This window comes from Pseudopipra pipra, chromosome 18 (assembly GCF_036250125.1).
Source record: "Pseudopipra pipra isolate bDixPip1 chromosome 18, bDixPip1.hap1, whole genome shotgun sequence".
Taxonomy (NCBI): Eukaryota; Metazoa; Chordata; class Aves; order Passeriformes; family Pipridae; genus Pseudopipra; species Pseudopipra pipra.
Window position 1 is genome coordinate 2021633 of NC_087566.1, and position 22534 is coordinate 2044166.

Consider the following 22534-nt stretch of genomic DNA (forward strand, 5'->3'; position numbering starts at 1 on the left):
GGTTGGAGTTGGGCACGTCCCAGCTCTCCCCAGCCCGCGGCTGCTGCCTGGCAGAGTTAAGAGATTGTGTTAAGCTCCTAAAGATTGACTTCTCCTCCGCTCTGCTTCTGAAATCAAATCATCCAATTAACATATGTGCTGGAGTTTGGTGCTCGAAATGTTATCTGGCAACTTGAGAAGCTTTTTGTTGTTGCTTTTTTTTTCTTTTTTCGGGGTGGGAGTTGTTGGTGGAGCGAATGCTTTCGTCGCTGTCAAAGGGGAGCCTGTTTGCTGCTCTTCCTTAGGCTCGTTAAAGCCTCCAAAGGGAGGGATGTTACCGGGGATTGGTGTCGGGATCCGAGTTAACACTTGTCTGGGGTGCTACAAGTTTGCACGTCTGCAGGGTCTGTTGTGGTTTGAGTTGGGTTTATGTGTTGGAAAGGGAAGGGAGACTGAGGCAGGGAGCGGGCTGGCACTGTCTGTGGGTGTTTATTCCAGCAGGGAGCTGAGCCCGGCTTTGCTCACAGCACTGGCCACTCCTGGCTCCCTTTCGGGGGTGAAAGAAGAGTTTCCACCCCAGTGAAACCCCCTTCTCACTGGTTTTAAGGAGTTTGACATGACACACCACAGGTAGCTTTAAATGTACAACCTGGCAAATGTCCTGCAGCTCTTGGGTTCCTAAATCACACTCCCAAGGGTGCTGGGAGGGAGAGCTGAGCTCTCAGAGCCGAGCCCAGCTGCCGTCTCCCCGTCGCTTCACGGGGGCTGAACCAGTCAGGTTCCATCTGAAATGTGGGATCAGACCTCCTGGGACACCCCAGGAGCTGGGCAGGGGGGAGCCCTGGCCCTCACTGGGTGTTTGGGGGAGCCTTTTGAGCATTCCCAGGTGTCTCCTGCTGCCCTGACCTGCTCCCTCTCCCTCCCATCTCCGCTCTGAGCTTGTGCAAGACTTCAGAGCTGAGGAACCATCAGACTCCACGATCTTAAAGTTATTATCCAACCTAAATGACGCCATAATTCTATGAAAATGCTTGTCCAGCTCTTCCCAAAGGAGCAGAAGGCTCAGGGGCTTAGAGACAGGTTGCCCTCACTCTCCTGCCCTGCCCCTCTGCTTTCTGCCTCTTTTCTGACCCCCCTGACTCTGAGGAGCTGTGGAGAAAAAGGAAAAGAAGGGCTTGAGAAAGAGGAAAAACTCATGAGCAGGCACATAATGTCATTCCCTGTTTTCCAGCCAGTCCCCAGTGGGATCCCACAATCACAGGTGGGAGAGTGAAAGGTCTGGGAGCAAGACACCCTCTGTCTGTAGGGGACACACTCACCCTCATCTGGGAGAAAGCCCTGGCTGGGTGTTGGGGTATCACCCAGAATCTCCTTTTGTCTCCTTGTCCTTCTTGCAAGGAATGCCGAGGGTTTCGGGGATGGGGAATGCTGTGCACCCAGAAATGATGTTGTCCCCTGGGATCTTGCAGGCTGGAGCTGAATACACACAACAAATGATGAACCTTTTGGTGGAAATAACTGGAAATCAGCCTGGTGGGAGAAGAGTGAGGGAACAAACACTTTGGGGTTTGTCGGCCCTGCCCAGCGAGCTCGGCGTGGCCGTGCTGCCCTGCAGGCACCGCGGGAAGGTCGAGCTGGGCTGAAGGGTCTCCTCCAGCTGTTGAACATCTGCCTGTGTGAGCTGCTGGGGATGCCCAGCAGTGACAGGGACTCGTGCCAGGCAGTCCCCGAGATGGCCTCGGCCCCGCTGAGATGGGCAGGACACGAACACCGACTCCAGCGGCGGCGAGGAGCCCGCGAGCGCTGCTGCCCGTGACTAATCCCCAGCAAATAACAGGGCTGTCCCCTTGAAGGGAGCTGGCAGTGCCACGCTCCCGTGGCACTTGTGCTGCTCTCAGAGCCACGCTCGTCCTGCAGCGTCAGCCAGGATGTTAGAAATGAGGAAATGAGTCCTGTGTGACTCAGTGCCCTGCCTGGGCGTCAGGGTGACGGTCACTGCGCTTGTACGGCACCAGTGGAGGGGCTGGGGATGCAGGGACCAGGAAAAGACAGACCCTGGCGGGGAGAAGGAAGCTGGTCCTGTGGTTCAGCACTGGCACCAAAATGCCTGAGAAAAAGAGGGAAGAGTTGGCCGGGGTCCTGCCGGTGAAAGCGGGCTCTGGATGGATGGGCTGGGAAGGAGGGGAAGGGACAGAACCTTCCCGGTAGAAGCAGATCTCTGCTTCCCTCCAACCTCCCCAAAACTGGGATCTTCCCTCCCCAGGTGGCCTGAGGATCTGGAGCAGACACCCTGCTCTGCTGCCCCGAGCCCTGGGAGGTGGCACAGCCCATCACAGCCAGTGTTGGTCCAGCTCCAGTGGCCTCTGGCCGGGGTCACTTGCAGGAAGTCACCCAGCAATTAGTGCTTATGTCCCCGGGGTTAATTAGCCCTTGAGGATGTGAATGCCCACTGGCCTACTCGGTGGCATTTAACCCTTTGCACGTTGCTGCTGCTCTGCAGGGCCGAGTCACAGCAGGGGAAGGGCCACAGGGGTTAAACCCATTGGTTTGGGTTGTACATATTTAATTGTTTTATTCTTAACTCGCTTGTAAAAAGTGCAGTCTGGGGTCAGCAGCCTTCATCACATGAGGATTAAAATGCCTGAGTTAATGCCAGGACTGGTGTCACTGGCTGCCCCTCAGATCCCTGTTTTTCCCATCTGGGTGCCGAGGGAGCTCCTGGCAGAGGGGACTTGGTGCTCCATGTCTGAAGGTGCAAACGCTGCCCTGAGTATGGGGAGACAGGAGAGTGTTTTCCTCGTCGTGCCAGTGCCTCCAGCCTGCAGATCAAGTGCCCTCTGTTCTCTCCCCAAAACCCAGATTTAGAAGTGAAAAGAAGGCGCCTGGATTTCAGTTTGCTGCAAAATGTCAGGGCACAGTCCTGGAGAGGAACGTTCTCCAGAGCATCTGAGGAAAGGGAGGGGAAGGCAGAGAGGCTCTGGGAGCAGAAGTTTCTGAACGCAAGCCTGGGCATGTAAGAACAAGGGTCCCATCAGGAGTCAATGAGACGTGGCTCCCCGAGCCAGCTGAGGGCTGTAGACAGTCATGCCCAGCTGCATGAGGCTCCCCCGAGAGCCGGGAAAACTCACTGCGTGTTCTCCCGGAGATGGTTCGCCGTCAGCCAAAGCAGTTTGTGTGGGAACAGTTCAGAGCCGGATGGCAGGGCTGGGCACGGGGGAGTGCGAGCGTTGCCTCCTCATCCCCGTGCCAGGCTCGAAATACGCGGAGAGGAGGAGCTGAGGCGATGATCCCTGGAGCCAGGCTTAAAAGCAGTTGCCTTTGCAAGTTCCCAACTCGGGGGAAGGGGGCTGAGTGTCCTCCTGCCTCGCTCTGCTCGTGGCTGCTGCTCCCGGAGCATCGAGACCGACTCGCTGTGACAGCACCTACGGAGCGGGTTTCCTCCTGGGCAGGGATGTACGTCCCCTGTCTGGTTCTCGACCATCAGGTTGTTGGATGCTCTGGAAAACACATGGAGACAGGATCCTCCGCCGGCAGAAATCGCCGCCGAGCTCCGAGTGGCTCTGCCCCTTCCCCAGACCCGCCGGGCGTTCTCTGGCAACCCCTGGGCGAAGCCCCTTGCCAGGGCTCCCCCGCTCCCCCCGCGCCTTCCCGGCCCCCGCCGAACAGATGGTGCCGATTTTCGCAGGGGGGGGGGGAAAGGAGGAAACAAAGCCCGGAGCGATGGGAGGCTGCAGCCTGTCTCCCAAACGCAGCCCGGGGGGTGACATCTGTGGGGACGGGCTGATGCATGTGGGTGCCTGTGGCGTGCCGAGCCCCGTGCTGAGCAGGCACTTACGCCTGCCCTGTCTCACTTTTCTTTCTCCTTTGTTGTTTGGTTTTTTTTTCCCCCTTCCTTTCCAGATAAAGAAGCTCGTGGACGGTCTGCGGGGATGCCGGTGAAGCGAGCGGGCTGCCTCCCCCTCTCTGCCCAGCGCAGGACCAGAGGCTGACTGGAAGCTGGCATGTTGTCCCCTCCAGCCCCTGCTTGGCCACGCGATGCCCAGCCCTGCCTGCCCTGCCTGCCCTGCCTGTCCTGTCCCTAGCCTTGCTTCCCACCCGTGACACCCCCTGCCCTTCCCCGGGTGTTTCAGAGCGCGGTGACACCGAGCATGCCTCAGAAAGCCCCGCAGCCGAAGCCCTGAGGAGTTTCCCAGTTAGGAGCAGTTCCTTAAGAGCCAGAGTTGCCCCTTCCCCGCCCCGGCGAGGACGAGCATCTCCGACGGCGGATCTCTCTGCGCTCAGCGGGTGTCGAGGTCCTGGTCTGCAGGCTCGAGGAGGGGCTGCCATGGAAGAGAATGTGTTCAGCGTGCAGCAGATACAGCCCAACGTCATCTCGGTGAGGCTCTTCAAGCGCAAGGTGGGCGGCCTCGGCTTCCTGGTGAAGGAGCGCGTCAGCAAACCGCCCGTCATCATCTCCGACCTGATCCGGGGAGGGGCTGCGGAGCAGAGCGGCCTCATCCAGGCTGGGGACATCATCTTGGCCGTCAATGGCAGGCCCCTGGTGGACATGAGCTATGAGACGGCGCTGGAGATCCTGAGAAGCATCGCCTCCGAGACCTACGTGGTCCTCATCCTGCGGGGCCCCGAGGGCTTCACCACTCACCTGGAGACCACCTTCGCGGGCGACGGGACGCCCAAAACCGTCCGTGTCACCAGACCCCTGTGCCCGGCTCCCAGGGCTGTTGACTTGTCCAACCCGAGCCCGCACGGCAAAGAGCAGCCGCAGCCCGAGCGCGCCATGGGCTCCCTGTGGACCAGAGAGATGGGGAGGGAGGTGGAGCCGATGGTCCACGTTAACGGCGTCGTTACCGGCGGCAAAGGGCAGGACGCCGGGAAGGGCAAGGAGGGGGCTTGTGGCCACCCGTGCCTCAACGGCGGCGTGGAGGACAACGAGCTGCTCAAAGAGATCGAGCCCGTCCTGGATCTCCTGAAGAGCAGCAGTAAGGGCAGCGATGGAGATGCGCCCTCCAAGGTAGAGACAAGGGATATAGAAGTCCAGGTGGACTGGTAGGTCCCTAAATACGTTTTTTACATTTGGTGGAACGCGCTGGGTTTTGGCTACGCGAGGTCGAGGTGCCGGGGAGCACCTCTCCGGAGCTGGCTGCTGTCTGGCACAGCAGGGTGGAGGTGGAGAGGAAGGGCTGTAAAAAAAGGGGGGAGCGGTTGAAGAGGGGAAGATAAAAGTAATGAAAAATTGGGAGAAGACTGTGGAAGAAAGGGAGAAAGGTTGAGCATGGGAAATGGGGCAGAGCAGGAACAACGTCTCCTGGGAAGCTGAGCTGTGATGTGCTGGATCACGGGCTGGGCTGGGGTGTGTTTCTGTTCCGTGTTCTGAATCTCACTCGTCTAAATTCAAGCAAAGTCCTGTGTCTCAGTATCCCCACCTGCCAGACAAGATCCATGTGTTGCCTGTCCTTGCTGTCCTGCTTTAGAGCTCTCGGGGTGAAATCCGCTGTTGATTAACGGCGGGAGAGCGAGCGGGAAGGTCAGACCGGCGGGGCACGATGCTCCCCGGGAGAAACGAGGTTCAAAACCTTCTGTGCTTTTGGGAGAGGGGAGGGGAGCCCCAGCCCAGCTCTGTCTGAAGCCAAGGGGACCTCTGCCTTGGTGCTCTTGTCTTCTGGGAAGCAGGGAATTGTTTCCATCGAGAGCTCAGGAGCCCTCGTTGAAACGCAAGAGTGGAGCTGCCTGTTCATCCCCTCCGCTCTTTCTGGAGCAGGATAATAATTATTTCAGACCTGTTTGCAGGGGTAACAGGGGTGGGGACGCAGACAACACTTGTCCCATGGCTTCTTGAGGATGGTGAAGTCCCATCTTGTGGGTGGGACAGCTTAATTTTTGACATATCCTCCTTGCAAGGGGCCATGTGCGTGGTGCTGCCCTCCTGATCTCCCTCAGCACTTCCCTGAGCTGTAACTCATCGCTCCAGAGCCGGAGCAACTCCCTGTGGCCCTTCCTGCTTTACAAAGCTGTTATTAGAAGCTATTTTATTTTTTTTTTTTTGGTACCAGCTCTCTCTCTCTCTCTCTCCTGGCCGTTTATTAGCAGTGCTGGGTTGCCTTTTGCTGTTGCCTTTCCCCAAGTCCCCAAACACATTTTAGTGGTGTCAAGTGCTGCAGCAGGTTGTGGCTGCCCTCGGTTATTGACTGGCTGGAACAGCCTGCAGGGTTTGCTGGAGCTGGAGGTCTCGGTTCAGCCACGCAGGGATTTGTAATTTCGACTTCTCTCGCTGCACACGCTTCCTTAGGAAAGGGAAAAAAAAAAACCAAACAGAAATTGCATTCCTTTTTCTTTATCAGAAACAAGAGGGGAAAGGCACAGCAGGGTCCCCACGTGGGCTCCCAGCCAAGGCTGAGCTCCCGATCGCTCCCATCCCAAACCCACGCCCACTCCCTGTGTTTTCCACCTCCCTTTTTGTGTTTTCAGTTGTTTTCATGCGGTTTCTGCTCTCTCCCAGATTGTGGCTGTTTGCCGTGGAGGACACGGTAACTCAGAGCCCGTTTGGGTGCTCACACTGAGTCAGAGGGGAAAAAATCCCTGCTGAGCCCGGTGCCGGCGGCGGGCGGCAGACGCGGGGGGAGAGCGGTGGGACACGCTCAGGGACGCCCTTCCTGCCATCCCCTCCCCACCACATGAGCCCCCAGGCGTTGTACATTTGGGAATTGTTGGTTTTGGGGCTCTGCTGTGCAACAGGAGGTGATTTAACCTCCCTCTCTCTGAGCCCAGCACGCTCTCTAAAGGCTGGGCTGCCCGGCTGGACGGTGCATCCCTTAACCCAGTGCCAGCCCATCCTGGGGGAACCTGCTGGAAGCAACCAAAGATTTGAGACACTGAAAGGGTCGTGCTTGTCTACAAAATGTGTAGGGGTGCTTAAAAGCCCCCTCTGGTTTAGCACAGGCTGCTGTGGAGGGGTTGGGGGTCACAGCCCAGCGAAGCCCCCAGAGGACACAATCCCAAACATTGGTCCAAGGTACAGCCTCACCCTTCAAACCACATCCTCTGCTGTCTCTTCTGCTCCAGCTGTGGGGGAGGGATGAAAAATGGTGTCTTTTCTTCGAGGAGTCTCTTCTATACAGAGATTAAACAGAAATGCTTTGAATTCACGTAACTGAAGGACCTCGAAGCAGCAAGTGGGTACTTCACCAAAACCTCACTCTTTCTTTTTCTTTCAACACCCTTAAAAAAAACCTAATCATGTAATCTATATAGTCTGGGACTGAAAACCCACTTTTCAGTCAAAACCTCCTGCTTGATGAGAAGCTGCAGCCTCGTTCTTGCAGCAGGACTCGGTGCGAGCGAGGGCTCGAGCAGAGATGTGGGAAAGGAGATGCACTGCAGGGAAAACTTGTTGAGAGCTGCTCTACAGGGCAAAGGGCCTTTCTCCCATGATGTGCTGGAGATGATTCATCTCCTCTGCTTGGGCTCAGGCAGAGCCAGGGCATCGTGAAGGTCTGCTGCAGTCAAAGCTTTCTCGGTCCGTAGGAGAAGTGCAGAAAGGGCAGGGAGTGAGGGGGGTGGTTAACTGGGGAGGCTGCTGGACAGTGCCAAAGAAATGCCAAAAAAACCCCAGCAAGCCTCACCAGATTGATGGAGCTCTCGTGCTGCAGGCTGTGACTCCTCCAGGCTGGGGGAGAAGCGAAGCTGGCGTTAGTCAGAGCAGGAACAGAGCTCTGCCCGGACACCAGGAGGGGGCAAAACCTCGTTTAAGGTCGAGCTTGACACCCACAGCCTGGACCACTTGACCATCAATCCAGCTGGAGACGCTGGTCTTGGGATGACTCCAGTTCTGTCTCGTCCCTGCCCTGGGCTGGCCCTCCCAGCCTGCAGCACGTTGTCAGAGCTGCTCCGGTGCAGGGAGCCGTGACAGCCTTCTGAAGGCAGGAGGGAGCAACTCTGAGGTTGTTCACAAGGAGCCAAAAACTTCTCGCTCAAGGTGGGCTTTGCCAAAAGTGATTCAAACAACACCTGGTGCTTCGGGCTTCCAGCCCGTGTTTCTAGTGCTACTTCCAAGGAAAACTGGGAACAGTTGTGTCCAATACCTGAAGGGAGGTGGAGAGGCACCTTTTAAATGTAGTCACAGGAAAAGGGGGAATGGATTCAAACTGACAGAGGGCAGGGATAGATTAGATATCGGGGAAAAATTCTCCCCTGTGAGGGTGGGGAGGCCCTGGCCCAGGTTGCCCAGAGAAGCTGTGGCTGCCCCTGGATCCCTGGAAGTGTCCAAGGCCAGGTTGGACGGGGCTTGGAGCAACCTGGGCTGGTGGAAGGTGTCCCTGCCCATGGCAGGGGGTGGGATGAGATGAGCTTCAAGGTCCATTCCAACGCAGGGCATTCTGTGATTGATGGATTCTGAGTTTGCTTGGGGGAAACCATCAGTTCATCTCCATCCCCTGCACTGCCCAGGGGAGTTATCCCTGGAATGACCTGGCTTTTCCTCCCTGCTGATTTCCCTGCCTGTCTGTGGGATGGGCTGTGACCAGGGCTGCATGTCTGCTCCTTGGCTCCAGCCATCTGCACTGAAGTCAGTCACAAAACAGAGCATGGAAGTGGGGAGCAAGGTATGATGAGAGCTGGCATTTCTGCCATGAGGCTCACCGTGGGCTAGAGAGCAAAAATAGAGTTTGATTCACTCACTGCCAGCTAACCTAGGTCTGTTTTTCCCTCTGAGCTCTAGGGAGATTGTCATGTCCCATCTTCCCTCCTTCTTTCCCCCCTCGCCACCGAGTTGCCAATATTTATTTTCCTTCTCAGGTCTGTTCCATAACACGAGCAGCATGATGGAAACATGGCAGTTTCGGTCCAAAAAGCAGCATCAGCAGCCCCGAGAGGGAGAAGTGTGCTGAGAGCAGGAGTTCAGTTTATGGAGGGTTTCAAGGTTTCAGGCTCCATCCTGCATTGGAACAGACCCCATAATTTCGCAGTTCTCGAAGAGAAAATTCTCTTCCTCCCACCTCCTTCGCCGCCGCCAAAACCTCTTTGTGTTGCTCAAAACATTGCATTTGCATTTCTTGATGTCTTTGTGCTTGGACACGAAACTTTCAAACCCATGAAACGAAAAAGGTTTCCCTGAAACCTTCCTGTTTGTGGCACTCTGCAAATGGATGCAGGGCGTTTTGGAAGGGAACAACCCTCCCCTTCTCCCGTGGCCGATCCTCCTTCCTTGTCGCTCTGACTGATCCCCAGAGGCATTTAGTGCCTGCAAACAGCCTGTTCCACCCAAATAACCCCCCCTGGAGCTGCCTTGGGCCGGTCATCAAACCACCCTTCATCCCTTCCCCCTCTGTGCTGCTTCTTGCACCCCATGGGATGGGCCAGCCGTTCCCTGTATGTGGTCCCAGCAGACAAACCCACAGCCCATGGGGGATCCTGCAGCTCTCCCAGCAGACCTGAGCTGTGTTTGGCCTCCAGAGAAGCTGCTGAGGTTGGAATCCTCCTCCCGGTGTCCTTTGAGCACGGCTGGGAAGGGACAAGAGTGGCGGTTGCAGCTCGACGCTGGTTGAATTTTGAACAATGCTGGTGGGGCTTTGGGATGGCTTGGATCTGTTCCCAGGTCTTTATCTGTCAGTGCCTGCTCCGTGACATTTAACAGCCTCATATTTCATGGGTGTCTCTGAAGCCCCAGCTCATTAGTCCCTGATCCCGGCACTGGGCACAGCCCAGCCACGCTCCGACCTTCTGGGGCTGCAGAACCTCCTTCAGGCCGTGCCACGAGCTCACCGGGAGGCTCTTGCCCTCCTTTGGTGCTGTGCCAGATCCCCTTTCTCATTTAGGAAGTGGTTCCTTGCTTTGACCACTCTGCAGTTGCCCACTCTGGGCACATGGTCCCTGCTGCCTCTCCGGGGAGTGCATCCCACCTTTTGGAGTTATTCCTCCCGCTTCCGAATTCCCACCTCCTTCCCGAGCTCTGCTCCATCCTCTCTGCACCCTACAAATCCCTTCTCCTGCCCTACAAATCCCTTCTGCCCTACAGATCCCTTCTCCTGCCTCTCCCTCTGCTCTTGCACAGGCCTTGCTTTCGCCCTCCAGGCGAGGAGTCTGCAGCCAGCACGTTTTCCAAGAGCTGCCCCAGGAGAGGAAGCGAGGAAATATCAACTCCTGAGGATGCCATGGCCTCTGGAGTGTGGTTTTCCAGGGGGCAAAAGGAAGGTAAAAGGCAAAGCCATTTAGCCTGGAAGGAGGAGCACTGCAAGTGCAGCCCTGCAGCACCCCCGGGGATGGATCAGGAGAGGGGAAGAAGGGAAGAAGGGATTTCTCTCAAAGGTTCAGAGCAGTCCCAAGTTCGAGTGTGGGGTTTTCAGCCCCCCAGGAGAAGGGCCTGGAAGGAAGGAAAGGGTCCATCCACTGTGGGCACAGCACGGGGTGACTCTACCAGTGCCACAGCACAAGAGCTGTTGTTGGACCTGTGGGCACCATCCTCCTCCTCAGCTCACCCAGAGTGGTCCCTGGGGATGGCAGCAGCCTGTGCTATCTCTTATCTCTGCCTGGGAAATCAGAGAGATCCTTCTGCCAAGGAAATTCAAAGGAGAGAAGTGACAAACTTTCCTTTTTCTCTCTTCTTTTTTTTTTTTTTTTTAATTTCTTTTTGGAAAAGCTTTGGAGAAATTTAAGAAAGGGCTGTCTCAGCAACTTCCCTTCTGCTTCATCACTCTGAGCACTGCAACATCATCAAATTAGTCAAAAGAAAACAGTGGTGCCTCTCATTTCTCCAAACAGCCAGATGCTCTTTCCAAGGGGAGGCAGCATCCGAGGCTCTTGCACCAGGGGGGCAGGGCAGGATTCCTCTTTCCTTTTTTAAGTATCAGATTTTACTTTCAGAATAGAAAACAACCTCAAAAATGGTCCCTTTCCCCGAAACCTGGTCTGGATCCAAGAGATCTGGCTGGTGGTATTTAATAGATGTGGCAGCAGGACTGCTCAGAGAGGGAGCTCTGGATCCTGGATCCGGCCTTTGGGAGAGTTCAGCCAATCCATGGCCTCCAAGGACACATCTTCAGCACTGCTGCCTGTTCCTCAGGGACATTAAAGTGCCCATTTAAAAAATCTCATGGAATGGGTTGGGTTGGAAGGGAGCTTTGAGGTCTCCTTCCACCTCCAGCCGTGAGCAGGGACACCTCCTGCAATCCCAGGTTGCTCCAAGCCCCGTCCAACCTGTCCAGGATTTCTCCACAAGGAGCCAAAGGCCAGCTCCACTCACCCTGTGGAGCTCCCAAGGCAGATCCCTGGGAATGCCCAGCCTGGCTGCCTCCAAACACCCCTCGAGGGAACTGCACCCTCCCCACTGCCCACCAGAACAGCCCTTGGGGTCCTCCTGCTGCTAAAGTGCTTTTGGGAACGTCATCCAGAGGCTGAGGCCGGGCACGGTGTCTCTGCCGCTGTCCTGGAGCTGTGAGGGGCATCCTGGATGTGGCAGGTCACCCCTGTGCCTCTGCTGGGGGCTGGAGAAGAAAACAACTTACCCCAAACGCCCTGTTCCTGCCCGGGCTCACAAACAAGGCAATTACAAGAAAGGGGCAGGAAATATTTGTAAAATGAAACCATTGATTGTTTTTATTTTTTTCCCCCCCTCCATCTGCGCTAGGACTGGGGTGAGGCTCTGGCTGCTCTGAAAGGGCTTTTCTCTCCTTGTCTCTCTCTCCAAAAGACAGAGCCGGATACTTCTGGGCGGCCTCATCCGGGGGGAGGTCTGTGCTGGCCCAGGACACGCACCCGGAGCTGCACCGGGAGGGAGAGAGGGAGGGATCCCCTGCCCGACCCTGAGCTCCGGGAGGGAGAGAGGGATCCTCTGCCCCGATCCCGAGCTCTGGGAGGGAGAGAGGGATCCCCTGTCCCCATCCCGAGCTCCGGGAGGGAGAGAGGGATCCTCTGTCCCCACCCTGAGCTCCGGGAAGGAGGGAAGGATCCCCTGCCCTACCCTGAGCTCCAGGAGGGAGAGAGGGATCCCCTGCCCGGACCCCGAGCTCCGGGAGCGAAAGAGGAATCCCCTGTCCGGACCCCGAGCTCCGAGAGGGAGAGAGGGATCCCCTGCCCCGACCCTGAGCTCCGGGAAGGAGGGAAGGATCCCCTGCCCGGACCCCGAGCTCCGGGAGGGAGAGAGGGATCCCCTGCCCGACCCTGAGCTCCAGGAGGGAGAGAGGGAGGGATCCCCTGCCCGACCCCGTGGCACAGCACCGGCGTGGAGGCGAGGGATGCACCCCCGGGGTTGGTCTAATGGCTCTGTGGCAGCCACGCTTGACTGCGCCTTTCCAGCAGAGGCTGAGGGTGAGGCAGCACCGCCCTGCCGTGCTCACACAGCCGTGAGTCCGTCAAGAATAGCAACACACAGCCCGCTCCTGCCACACTTGCAAACACGCGATGGGACGTGGAGCGTTTGCTCCTGAGCATCCGCCCCGGAATGGCCACCTGGAACTCATTGCTCCTTGGGAAGGGGCATAGGACTCTAGAATTATAGAATCACAGAATCACAGAACATGCTGAGATGGAAGGGATCACAAGGATCATCCAGTCCAACTCCTGGCTCTGCACGGACACCCCAGCAACTCCACTCTGTCCCTGAGAGTGTTGTCCAAACCCTCCTGGAGCTCTGGCAGCCTTGGGGCCGTGCCCACTGCCCTGGGGAGCCTGGGCAGTGCCCAACCAGCCTCTGGGGGAAGAACCTTTGCCTGAGATCCAACCTGAGCCTGCCCTGGCACAACTTTGTGCTGTTTCCTCGAGTCACAGAATCCCAGAATCCCAGAATATGCTGAGCTGGAAGGGACCCACAAGGATCATCCAGTCCAACCCCTGGCCCTGCACAGGCCCAGCCCCAAGAGTCACCCCCTGTGCCTCAGAGGATCAGCCAAACCCTCCTGGAGCTCTGGCAGCCTTGGGGCTGTGCCCACTGCCCTGGGGAGCCTGTCACTGCTCACAGAGAGCAGAGATTGGTACCTGCCCCTCCACTGCCCCTCGTGAGGATGTTGAAGCCCTCAATGAGGTCTCCCCTCAGTCTCCTCTTCTCCAGGCTGAGCAAACCTTGAGGCCAGTGACCCAGAGCAGGTCCAACTCTCCCGACTGAGGAGCTTCCCTCGTGCCAGTGCTGGGCTTGCAAACACCTCTCTGGAAGCAGCAGGTCGAGCCAGGCACCTGCAGGTGTATCCTCAGCACCATTCCGGAGGTGCCTGTGGGATCTGTGGCACACTGGGGTCTCTCTGCAGACCCCAAGACTCTCCAGAGGTGCCTGTGGGATCTGTGGCACACTGAGGTCTCTCTGCAGACCCCAAGCCTCTCCAGAGGTACCTGTGGGATCTGTGGCACACTGAGGTCTCTCTGCAGACCCTGAGCCTCTCCAGAGGTGCCTGTGGGATCTGTGGCATGCTGAGGTCTCTCTGCAGACCCCGAGCCTCTCCAGAGGTGCCTGTGGGATCTGTGGCATGCTGAGGTCTCTCTGCAGACCCCAAGCCTCTCCAGGCAAAGTCCATGCCCTTGGAGAGGCACTGTGGTCTTCTGAGAGGCAGGTCCCCTCTGCTGAGTCCCAAGCACCAGGAAAGCCAAAGGATTCCTTCCACTGACTTATGGATTTAGGGCTTGTGCCTTGATTTTGGGCCAGTTACGAGGAGCAGCACGTCAGGGCTCATTGTGTGTGCCCATCCCTCGTGTGCCTGGTGGCCCTGTGCTGACCTGGCTCCACACTCCCTGGCAGGATGGGGCTCAGGGCAAGAGGGCAGGGATGTGCAGCTGGGAAATGAGTGTTCTCCAGGAGATTTAACAGCTGGCTCTGACTCAGGGGGAAGAGCCAGATTGGCTGAATTTTCATCCTGCTAATTCCCTGTCTTGCTGCTGGGGATTATCCTACATGGAGGTAGACTGGACGTGTCAAGAGACCCTAAGCTTCCCCTTTGGGTGGGCTGGCACTGGGCAGAGTGGGATTGCCTGGGTTGTGGTTGTCCCTGCCCCTGGGATCTGCTGGAAAAGCACCACCACTGTGCAGCAGAGATCCAGGGTCTGCTGCCTTTGGCTGTGGTGGAGCTTCTGGGATACTTCTGGATATTCTTGTGTGTTATCTGATTGAAACCATTTCATACCCTGGGAGGAGCCAAGTCACCACAGAACAGTTTCCTTGTCCTTGGGGGGTTGGGGGCAGAGAAACCCCAGTGAAAACTGCCCCTGTGGCATATGTACCTCCTCATTTGTGCCAGGCTGGCCACTCTCACCCTAAGGCAGACAATGTCTGGAAGGTATCCAGGTATCTAATGAAATATTTTGGCAGCTGAACATTGCTCTGTAAAGGCAGGAAAATTACAGAAAACGTGGAGCATGAGGAGATCCTCTTTAAGTGAAACATTTTCCTAAAGGTACGAGCTGGGGGACGAGGAGGATGGTGAGACTGAGTTTGTTTGTCTTCCTGGGATGGTGTCAAGAGCATCGTGTTGGTGTGAATTATGTCCTGAGTGCAAAGTGCCCTACTTTGGTCGGTGCCCAAAACCCGCCGTCATTAATGAGAAGGCTCATTATTGACTTCAGTGGGCATCTGGAAGACTCTGAAGAACTGACAGCAGGAGCCAAACAATTGCCAGAGCGCATCACCCCGGCGCTGTGTTGAGCAAGGGCAAGGGCAGCGTGGCCACGAGCCGTGGGGCTGTGCCTGCCCTGGCCCCACACAGCCCAGCCCAACCCAGCCCACGGGGCTCCTTCCCACCCGTGGCCTCGCCGGGGAGGTGGTGCTGGGGACACAGATGCCACCACCTGCCTTCTGTGACTGTCACAGCTCCGAGCCCCGTTTGTTTTCCTCCTTCAGAGGGCCCGTGCGGCGCTGGTTTGGGGTCCCCTGCCCGGGTGGCATTTCAGACGCCCCCGGGGCACGTTCCCCAGGCAAACACTGTGCAGCAGGTTTTGTGCACCGGGAGTTCCTCTGCTCTCACTGCACGGCCCAGGGCAGCCAGTGCTGGGATACCCTCAGTCCCCAGCCCTACCCACGCCCCCAGCTCCCGGGGGACAATCCATCCGTTCGCTCGACTGGAATCGCTTGCGCTCACCAGCTTTGGCAGCATCTGTAAAGGTCAGGAAGAGGAGAGAGAGCTGTTTCCCACCTCCTGGGAACCACCTATTTGTTCTTGGGCTTTTTTTCCCCCTCTTCTCTGCTCATAAACACCAAGCTGCTCTGCAAACCCAGCTCATTTTGCCGGGAGGTTTTGCAGCTGGAATTGTGGGCGACTCCCCTTTTCCCGGCTCCGGGCTTGCTCTCACAGGGTTCCAGCCTGGTTTTCGGGGTGCAGGGGGTCTGTTGTGTAACCTGCTGGAGCCAGTGTTGGGGCAGGGGTTTCCTGTTGCCCACGAGGTGGAATTTCCATTGTGTTTGGGTTGCCCTCTCCGCGGTGATTCATCGTCTTGGCCGAGGCAGAGTTTCCTTCCTTCCCGCAGGGCAATGTGCAAGGTTTCACTCCTTTGGAAAACAGCTGGAACAGGACCTGTCCCCGTGATCCCAGCACCCAGCCACCCTCCAGTCCACTGACCCAAATGGTTTTTAACCCTCCAGTTTCAGGGAAGGGGAAAACAATCCTCAGAAAGCTCTCCCGGCTCGGATGGAGAACGACCGTGTCCTGGGCGACCTGTGGGGGAAGAGCAACGTGCCCGTGGTCCTGAACAACCCCTACTCCGAAGCAGAGCAGGTAAGAGACCATGGCTTGTGCTGCTTTGGGTGGGAAGGGGGGTTTGGGGACATGTGACCCATCCTGGTGGGCTCTCACCCCACGGAGAACCCACGCTTTGATCCCCAGAGCTGGGGTTGGTGGGGTGCAGACCCCATGGGTCAGACAGGGTATGTGGGTCACTGGAGAATGATGCTCTCCATCCAAGGGCTGACGTGGGATGGGAGCACAGCCAGGGACCAGGACTGTGAAACCTCCCTGGGGAACGTGATCCCTTTTGGTGGCAAACGGCCAAGTTGCATCATTAAAGTCGTTTTGATTCCCAGGAGGGTAATTCAATAGAGCACTTCAGATAATACGTGGTACACGGCGCCTTTTCATCTCCTCACACTCCACGGACATAAATTCTCAGGCTTCCTTGCCAAAAGGAGATTAACTCCACGCTTGTAGCAAAGCCAGAGACGTAAGGCAGACCCTGCCAGGCCACAAGATCACCTCAGGGAAAGCATGACATGGGTGAGCCCTGCCAAGCCTGCTCAGGCAAACGTGTCTCCCTGATGGGATTAACCAGCAGCAAGGCAGGACAGGGGGGATCAGGCTCGGGACCATCTTGTTGCACCCCCCTGCCATGGGCAGGGACACCTCCCACCAGCCCAGGTTGCTCCAAACCCCGTCCAACCTGGCCTTGGACACTCCCAGGGATCCAGGGGCAGCCACAGCTTCTCTGGGCAACCTGGACCAAGGCCTCCCCACCCTCACAGCCAGGAATTCCTTCCCAATCTCCCATCTCTCCCTGCCCTCTGGCAGTGGGAAGCCATTCCCTGTGTCCTGTCCCTCCATCCCTTGTCCCCAGTCCCTCTCCAGCTCTCCTGGAGCCCCTTTAGGCCCTGCAAGGGGCTCTCAGCTCTCCCTGGAGCCTTCTCTTCTCCAGGGGAACCCCCCCAGCTCTCCCAGCCTGGCTCCAGAGCAGAGGGGCTCCAGCCCTCAGAGCATCTTCATGGACTCTTCTGGACTCTGTCCAGCAGCTCCACGTCCTTTCTGTGCTGAGATCCCAGAGCTGGACACAGTTCTCCTGGGACTCCTGCATGGATCTGTGTCCCCAGTGCAGCCTCACAGAGCCAGAGCCCCATGGGACGTGTGACACCCACCGTGCTGGTGCTGGTGGACACACAGGGCACCTGAGATGCTCCTGACCACACCAGCCTTGCTGCATGGTTTTAACCAACCTGGTTGGGTGCTGAGATGCAGCTGGGACCGATTCCACCCTCCCCCTGCCTGGCTGAGGCTCAGGATTGAGGTGAGGTGTCCCAGCAGCACAGCCAACCTCGCAGTGGGTGTCACCTACACCCCAACGGGGCCATCCCCGGGCTCTGTTCTGCCTCTGCAGGGATGTCCCCGGGCAGCCCCCTGTCCCACCACGTGGTTCATGCACTGGGGCAGGTCTCAGAAGCCCGTCTCACCCAAGCACAGGTCACAGCTCTGCTCCCTTTGCCCCAGCTCTGGAAAGACTCTCCTGCCTCCTTTGCTAAGCTCCTCACGGTTACGTGTCTGTTACTATAAGCACTTTATAACCTTGTGTTCAGAGCTTAATTTCTCTCCATGTTAGAGCTGCCAAAAACCTCCAGTCTTAAGCTGCTATTAAACTCTTTATTATTTTTTTTTTTTTTTTTGCACTAGATGCACAGCTTTCTTTTTTATCCTTCTTATCCCCAGATCGTTCCGCCTGCTCTTCAGGGAGCAGTTTGGTTTCCCCCCCCCACACACCCCGTGCTCCCTGCAGCCTGTTCCCCAGGGGCTCTGGGTGTGCTCAGGGCAACTCAACCTCTTCCAGGCAGCAATAAATACCATTAACACAGGGCACAGCCAAGCCGAGTGGGAGCTTTCTCCACACCTTGCTCCTCAGAGCAGGGTTTGGTGGATTCTCTTGGCCAGGTGGTGAATGCTCACCCAGGCTCGTAATGAGGTGCTGAAAGACCCGCTGGGCATCGATCCCCCGGCCCTCTTTTATTTTTTGCAAGGTCATGCAGCGTGTTTTTCACTTGTTTCCCAGGAGCCCAATCCCCCTGACCCTCCATTTGACTGATGGAAAGGTGTTGTAGCTGCGCCAGGCCCCGTTTCAGCCCGTGTGGATTGATTTGTTTTTAGTAGCTCCGGGTAACGGGGAGGTTTGTGTCCGTGTAGCTCTCAGGGGAAGGGAGTCATATCAGCTCCACGCTTGTGAGGGTGATTTACAGCTTTATAAAAGCAAAAAAAAACCCCCCACACTTTCAGTGAGCAAAGTCTGGAACGAAATGTCAGCATGGCCATATATCTCTGACCTGGGCTTGTGCTGCAGTCTTCATCACAGAACCACAGGATCTGCTGAGCTGGGAGGGACCCACGAGGATCATCCAGTCCAACTCCTGTCCCTGCACAGGCCCATCCCCAAGAGTCACCCCCTGTGCCCCAGAGGATCACCCAAACCCTCCTGCAGCTCTGGCAGCCTTGGGGCTGTGCCCACTGCCCTGGGGAGCCTGGGCAGTGCCCAACCAGCCTCTGGGGGAAGAACCTTTGCCTGAGATCCAACCTGAGCCTGCCCTGACACAGCTCCAGCCATTCCCTGGTTGCTGTCCCTGGTCCCCCCAGAGCAGAGCTCAGTCCCTGCCCCTCCTCTGCCCCTGCCCAGGCAGTTGGAACTGCAGTGAGGTCTCCCCTCAGTCTCCTCTGCTCCAGCTGAACACACCAAGAGCCCTCAGTGTCCTCACATGGCTTCAAACCAATCTTCATTCAAATCCCCATCTTCATTACCCTCCTTTGGCCTCTGGCTTAACATCTTTCTCACACTGCAGTGCCCAAAACTGCCACAACATTCCAGGTGAGGCCTCCCCGGTGCAGAGCAGAGCGGGACAATCCCCTCCCCTGCCCAGCTGGTGACGCTTTGCCTGCTGCCCCCCAGCCCGGGGGTTCCAGCAGGGAACCAGGGCAGGGCGCGGGAAGGGTGAGGACCCGTAGATCCCACTCAGATCCCAAAAGGGGAGATGCTCCCCGTCACTCTGGCCCCGAGGAGCACCCAGGCCTGCATTCCTGCTGTCTCCAGACAGCTCAGGGGCTGCGTGCTGCCGACAAGAGCCACCACACCCCCTGCCAAAAGGCGTTTGCATAACGCGTGTGCGCCCCGACTGCTGCGTTCGGCTCTCCAGTTTGTGCCACCCTTGAGTCACTAATATCCCAGCTGCCTAATTAGAACATGAAAGGATCTCACACAGCCTCCCTGACAGACAGAACGAGGGGTAATATTTGGCTTCAGCTTTGCTGTGCGGGGAAGGAACACACACACACACACACACACAGAGCTGCTTCCCTGTCTCTCCTGCGTGTCTCTCTCCACAGCTGCTCTGTGGTGTGCTTGGCAGACCTGACACCTCTGCTTCTTGGAGGTGGTGTTGCCTTGGATGCTCCAGCCTGGATGGCATCCCAGGATTTTGGCATCCCTCCGCTCCGGGGCCCTCTCTCAGCACAGGCTGAAAGGGTTGTCAGGCACTGGAAGAGGCTGCTGGAGTCCCCATCCCTCTGGGGGTGTCCAAGGAACAACGGGACGTGGCACTCAGTGCTCTGCTCTGGTTGACAAGGCGGTGACGGGTCACAGGTTGGATTCGATGATCTTGGAGGTCTTTTCCAACCTTAATGTTTCTGTGACTCCAAGATTCGAGCTTTCCCAGATCCCGCAGGAAAAAAGACAAACAGGAAAGGGAGCAGCTTTGAGGGAGCCCAGGGTAGAACATCTGTAGCCAGATGTTAAGCAGCCAGTGCCCTCCAGCTTGGAGCTCTCTCCCTCCGAGGGTCATGGCTACCCCTGGATTCATGGCACAAATCCCCCTGGATTCTTGGGCCACCCCTGCTCTGCCAAGATGTTGTTTAGCAGCACGCCCTGTCAGGAAATCAAACCTAGCTGGGATTTAAACAATCAACACTTCCCGCCTGGCGCTCCCGATTTCTGTCTGGCGGGAGGAGCAGCAGGTGAGGATTGGTTTCAGTTGCATTTCTGAGCAGCACCTTTCAGCTTCGTTTGACCAGTCTCACAGAGCTGCTCTCAGCAATCAGGCTCGGAAGGAAGGTGGCAGATTGTTCCCCTGGGCGCTCAGGGTGGCTCAGAGAGCACAGGATGCTGGTAGTGGCTAAAAAATGATTTCATTCCCTTGAAAGAGTAAAACAAGCAGGGGGGAAAAACAACCAGGAGCTGCCACTGCCAAAATTCAGGGGCGATTCCCTAAAGCTGAAAACAATCAACTTAAAAATTGTGCTTTTCCAGGGCTACATTTTGGTGGTTCTTTTTATTTACTGCTGGTTTCGAGCTCTGCGTGGTTCTCATGTTTGGTTTTTGCAGCATGGGAAGGGGAGGCTGAGATCCAGGGCTTGGTCACTCGGCTTCAGGGGCTTTGAAACTCTCCTTGGGAAGACCACAGGGTTTGTGACATGAGGAATGTCATGGAGATCCATGGCAGCACAGCCCAGAGGGTCAGGCTGTAAATCTCTCCCTGCCCCTCCAGCCTCTGTCCCTTGTTCCCAGCATGTGCTTTCAGTGCATGGTATCACACTGTGAGCCTCAGGCTGCTTGACTGTAAAATCCCTGTTTTCCAGGGAAAAAAAGGAGTCTGGAGCATATGGTAAAAACAAGGACTGGGCAAAAACTCTGGCCAACAGTGCCACCAGGGCAGTGCAGAGGTGTCTGCTCAGCACAGCCCTCAGGGATCAGTCAGGCATGGATCTCTCCCTGCTTTGGGAAAGCAGAGCAATCCTCTGTCTGGCAAAGCAGGAACCAGTCAGATCTGGAGCCTCACCTGCTTTGTTATCCTCGTGGCTCCTGTTGCTTTCCCTCCTGAACCAAGAGCTTCTTCCACCCTGTGTTGGCTCTTCCTTGGTTGCTCTTCCAGTGTGTAATGCTGAATTTGTGCTGTTGCTGCCAGTGCAACTGTGACACGGGCCCAGAACCCCCCAAAAGGAGGGTGAGACTCTGCACAGCTCTGCTGAGGGCAGTGCCACCTCCAAAAAACCCTCACAGATGGATCAGAAAGGGACACCAGCCACGGGACTCATGTAGGAAGGGTACAGCAAACTCGGTCCAGGCTCAGGGATAATTTGCAGAGATTTAATCCTGAAGTGGTGCCAAATACAAACAGGGTTTGCCAGGATGCTCTGGGGTGGAACAGATCTCCCCCTGAGACCTGCAGCAACAGCATTGTGGTCACAGTGATGGAATTACCTCCTACTGCAAGATTTGATTCCGAGGAGAAGCATTTCCAGAGCTCCCTGTCCCACGGCACGCTGGCAGACACCGAGCGCTCTTTAAGCTCCTAAGTGCTTGGGGTGAATAAGGGCCACAGAATAAAATCCAGATTTTATCAGTGAAAACACACAAAAAGAAGCACTTGTAACCAGTTCTTCTCCTCACAATCTCTGTGCTGGCTGAGACTCTCCTCCTGTTGGCACAGGACTCTTGAAGTGCTGGCTGAGCACAGCCAGCAGAGCACCAGGGAGGGCTGGAGGCTCGGAGCTGAGCTGAGGTATCCAACCACGCGTGACTCAGCATGGTAATTTATCCATCCTTATTCCTGGGATCTTCCAGCGCTGCTATCAAAGGAGAAGTGCCTTTGGCTTGCTCAGAGGAATGACCAGCTGTTAGCTCTGTCTCACAGTGCTCCAGCCAGTGAGGCAGAACTTGGGCAGGTGATGCTCCTTGGAAAGGAACACCCAATGCAGTGCAGAGATCTTCCACAAGGCATTCTTCTAAGTCAGTTCTACCCCTGTTTTCACCTCCTCTTCTACAGGTTTGGCTGTCCCATAACCTGACATGACTTCTCAGCTGCATTAAGAGTTGGCTGCCCCGTTGTAGGATCCCCCCAGAAATGCCAAATATTTGGACAACACACCTCGTGGTCTCGCTATGTTACCACTGGAACTTAAGCACAGGCATCCTCTAACACAAGATGCTGCCTGTTGTTGTGACCTTTCCCCGTGCCTGACCTTGTTCCTGGTGTTCCCTGTTGTCCAGCCACCTCCGTCCGGGCGTCAGTCCCCGACCAAGAACACGGCCAACGGGAGCCCTTCCAAATGCCCGCGGTTCGTGAAGATCAAGAACTGGGAGACGGGCTCTGTGCTCCACGACACCCTGCACCTCAAGACTGCCATGGTGAGTAGAGCTGGTGGGACTGGCCAGAAGCTGTCTGAGCACAGCTGAGGGGATCACGGCGTTCCCGAGGTGGTTTTAACTGCAAATGCAGGAGGGGATGAGTTCAGGTCAGTCTGGTCTCCAGGAGGGTTGGAATTTTAAACCTGTGGTGCAATAAGCTGGGGGAGAGGGAATTCCACCTCTCCTTGACTTCACACCAAGCCTGGGCAAGAATCCCACGAGCCCTGATGATCCTTGTTGGACGGGAGCAGAGCTGACTGCACGTGGCTGAGCTGTCTCACCCAGCCCTAACAACAGGGTGGAGACAAACAGGCTGGAAATGTCCTTGTTGGCCAAAGATACCACCAACCTCTGTGTAGGAATCACTGGCTTCCCCCAGCCCAGCTCAGGTCACCAGGAGTGCTGCAGTGACCCCAGACTCACCTGTCCCCTCCTGTCCCACCAGGCCACCGCCTGCACCGAGCAGATCTGCATGGGCTCAGTGATGACCCCCAGCCCTCACATCCGCAAGTCAGAGGACACCAGGACAAAGGAGGAGGTGCTCCTGTTGGCCAAGGACTTCATTGACCAGTACTACTCCTCCATAAAGAGGTAAGGACTGGCTGGAGAAGGTCACAGCCCCAGGCTGCTGCTTCTGCCCAGGTGTCACACGGGACACCTCAAGCTCTACATCCCCAGCACAGGGAGGACAGGGAGCTGCTGGAGAGAGTCCAGAGGAGGTACCAGCATG

The 22534-nt window shown here is 56.7% G+C and overlaps 1 protein-coding gene across 6 annotated transcripts in view; it reads left to right on the forward strand.

The window, feature by feature from the left end:
• The window catches only part of NOS1 (nitric oxide synthase 1), an 84922-nt gene that overhangs the window by 31503 nt on the left and 30885 nt on the right, over nt 1–22534 (forward strand). For 5 of the 6 annotated variants that reach the window (XM_064674650.1, XM_064674649.1, XM_064674648.1 and 2 more), the window contains exons 2-5: nt 3880–5025; nt 15527–15659; nt 21667–21804; nt 22250–22395. In XM_064674650.1, the coding sequence (XP_064530720.1) occupies nt 4304–5025; nt 15527–15659; nt 21667–21804; nt 22250–22395 (1139 nt within the window). In that variant the 5' untranslated portion in view covers nt 3880–4303. Of the gene's footprint in view, nt 1–3314; nt 3433–3879; nt 5026–15526; nt 15660–21666; nt 21805–22249; nt 22396–22534 lie in introns of those variants that run through there. The other variant, XM_064674651.1, reaches the window with a different exon arrangement.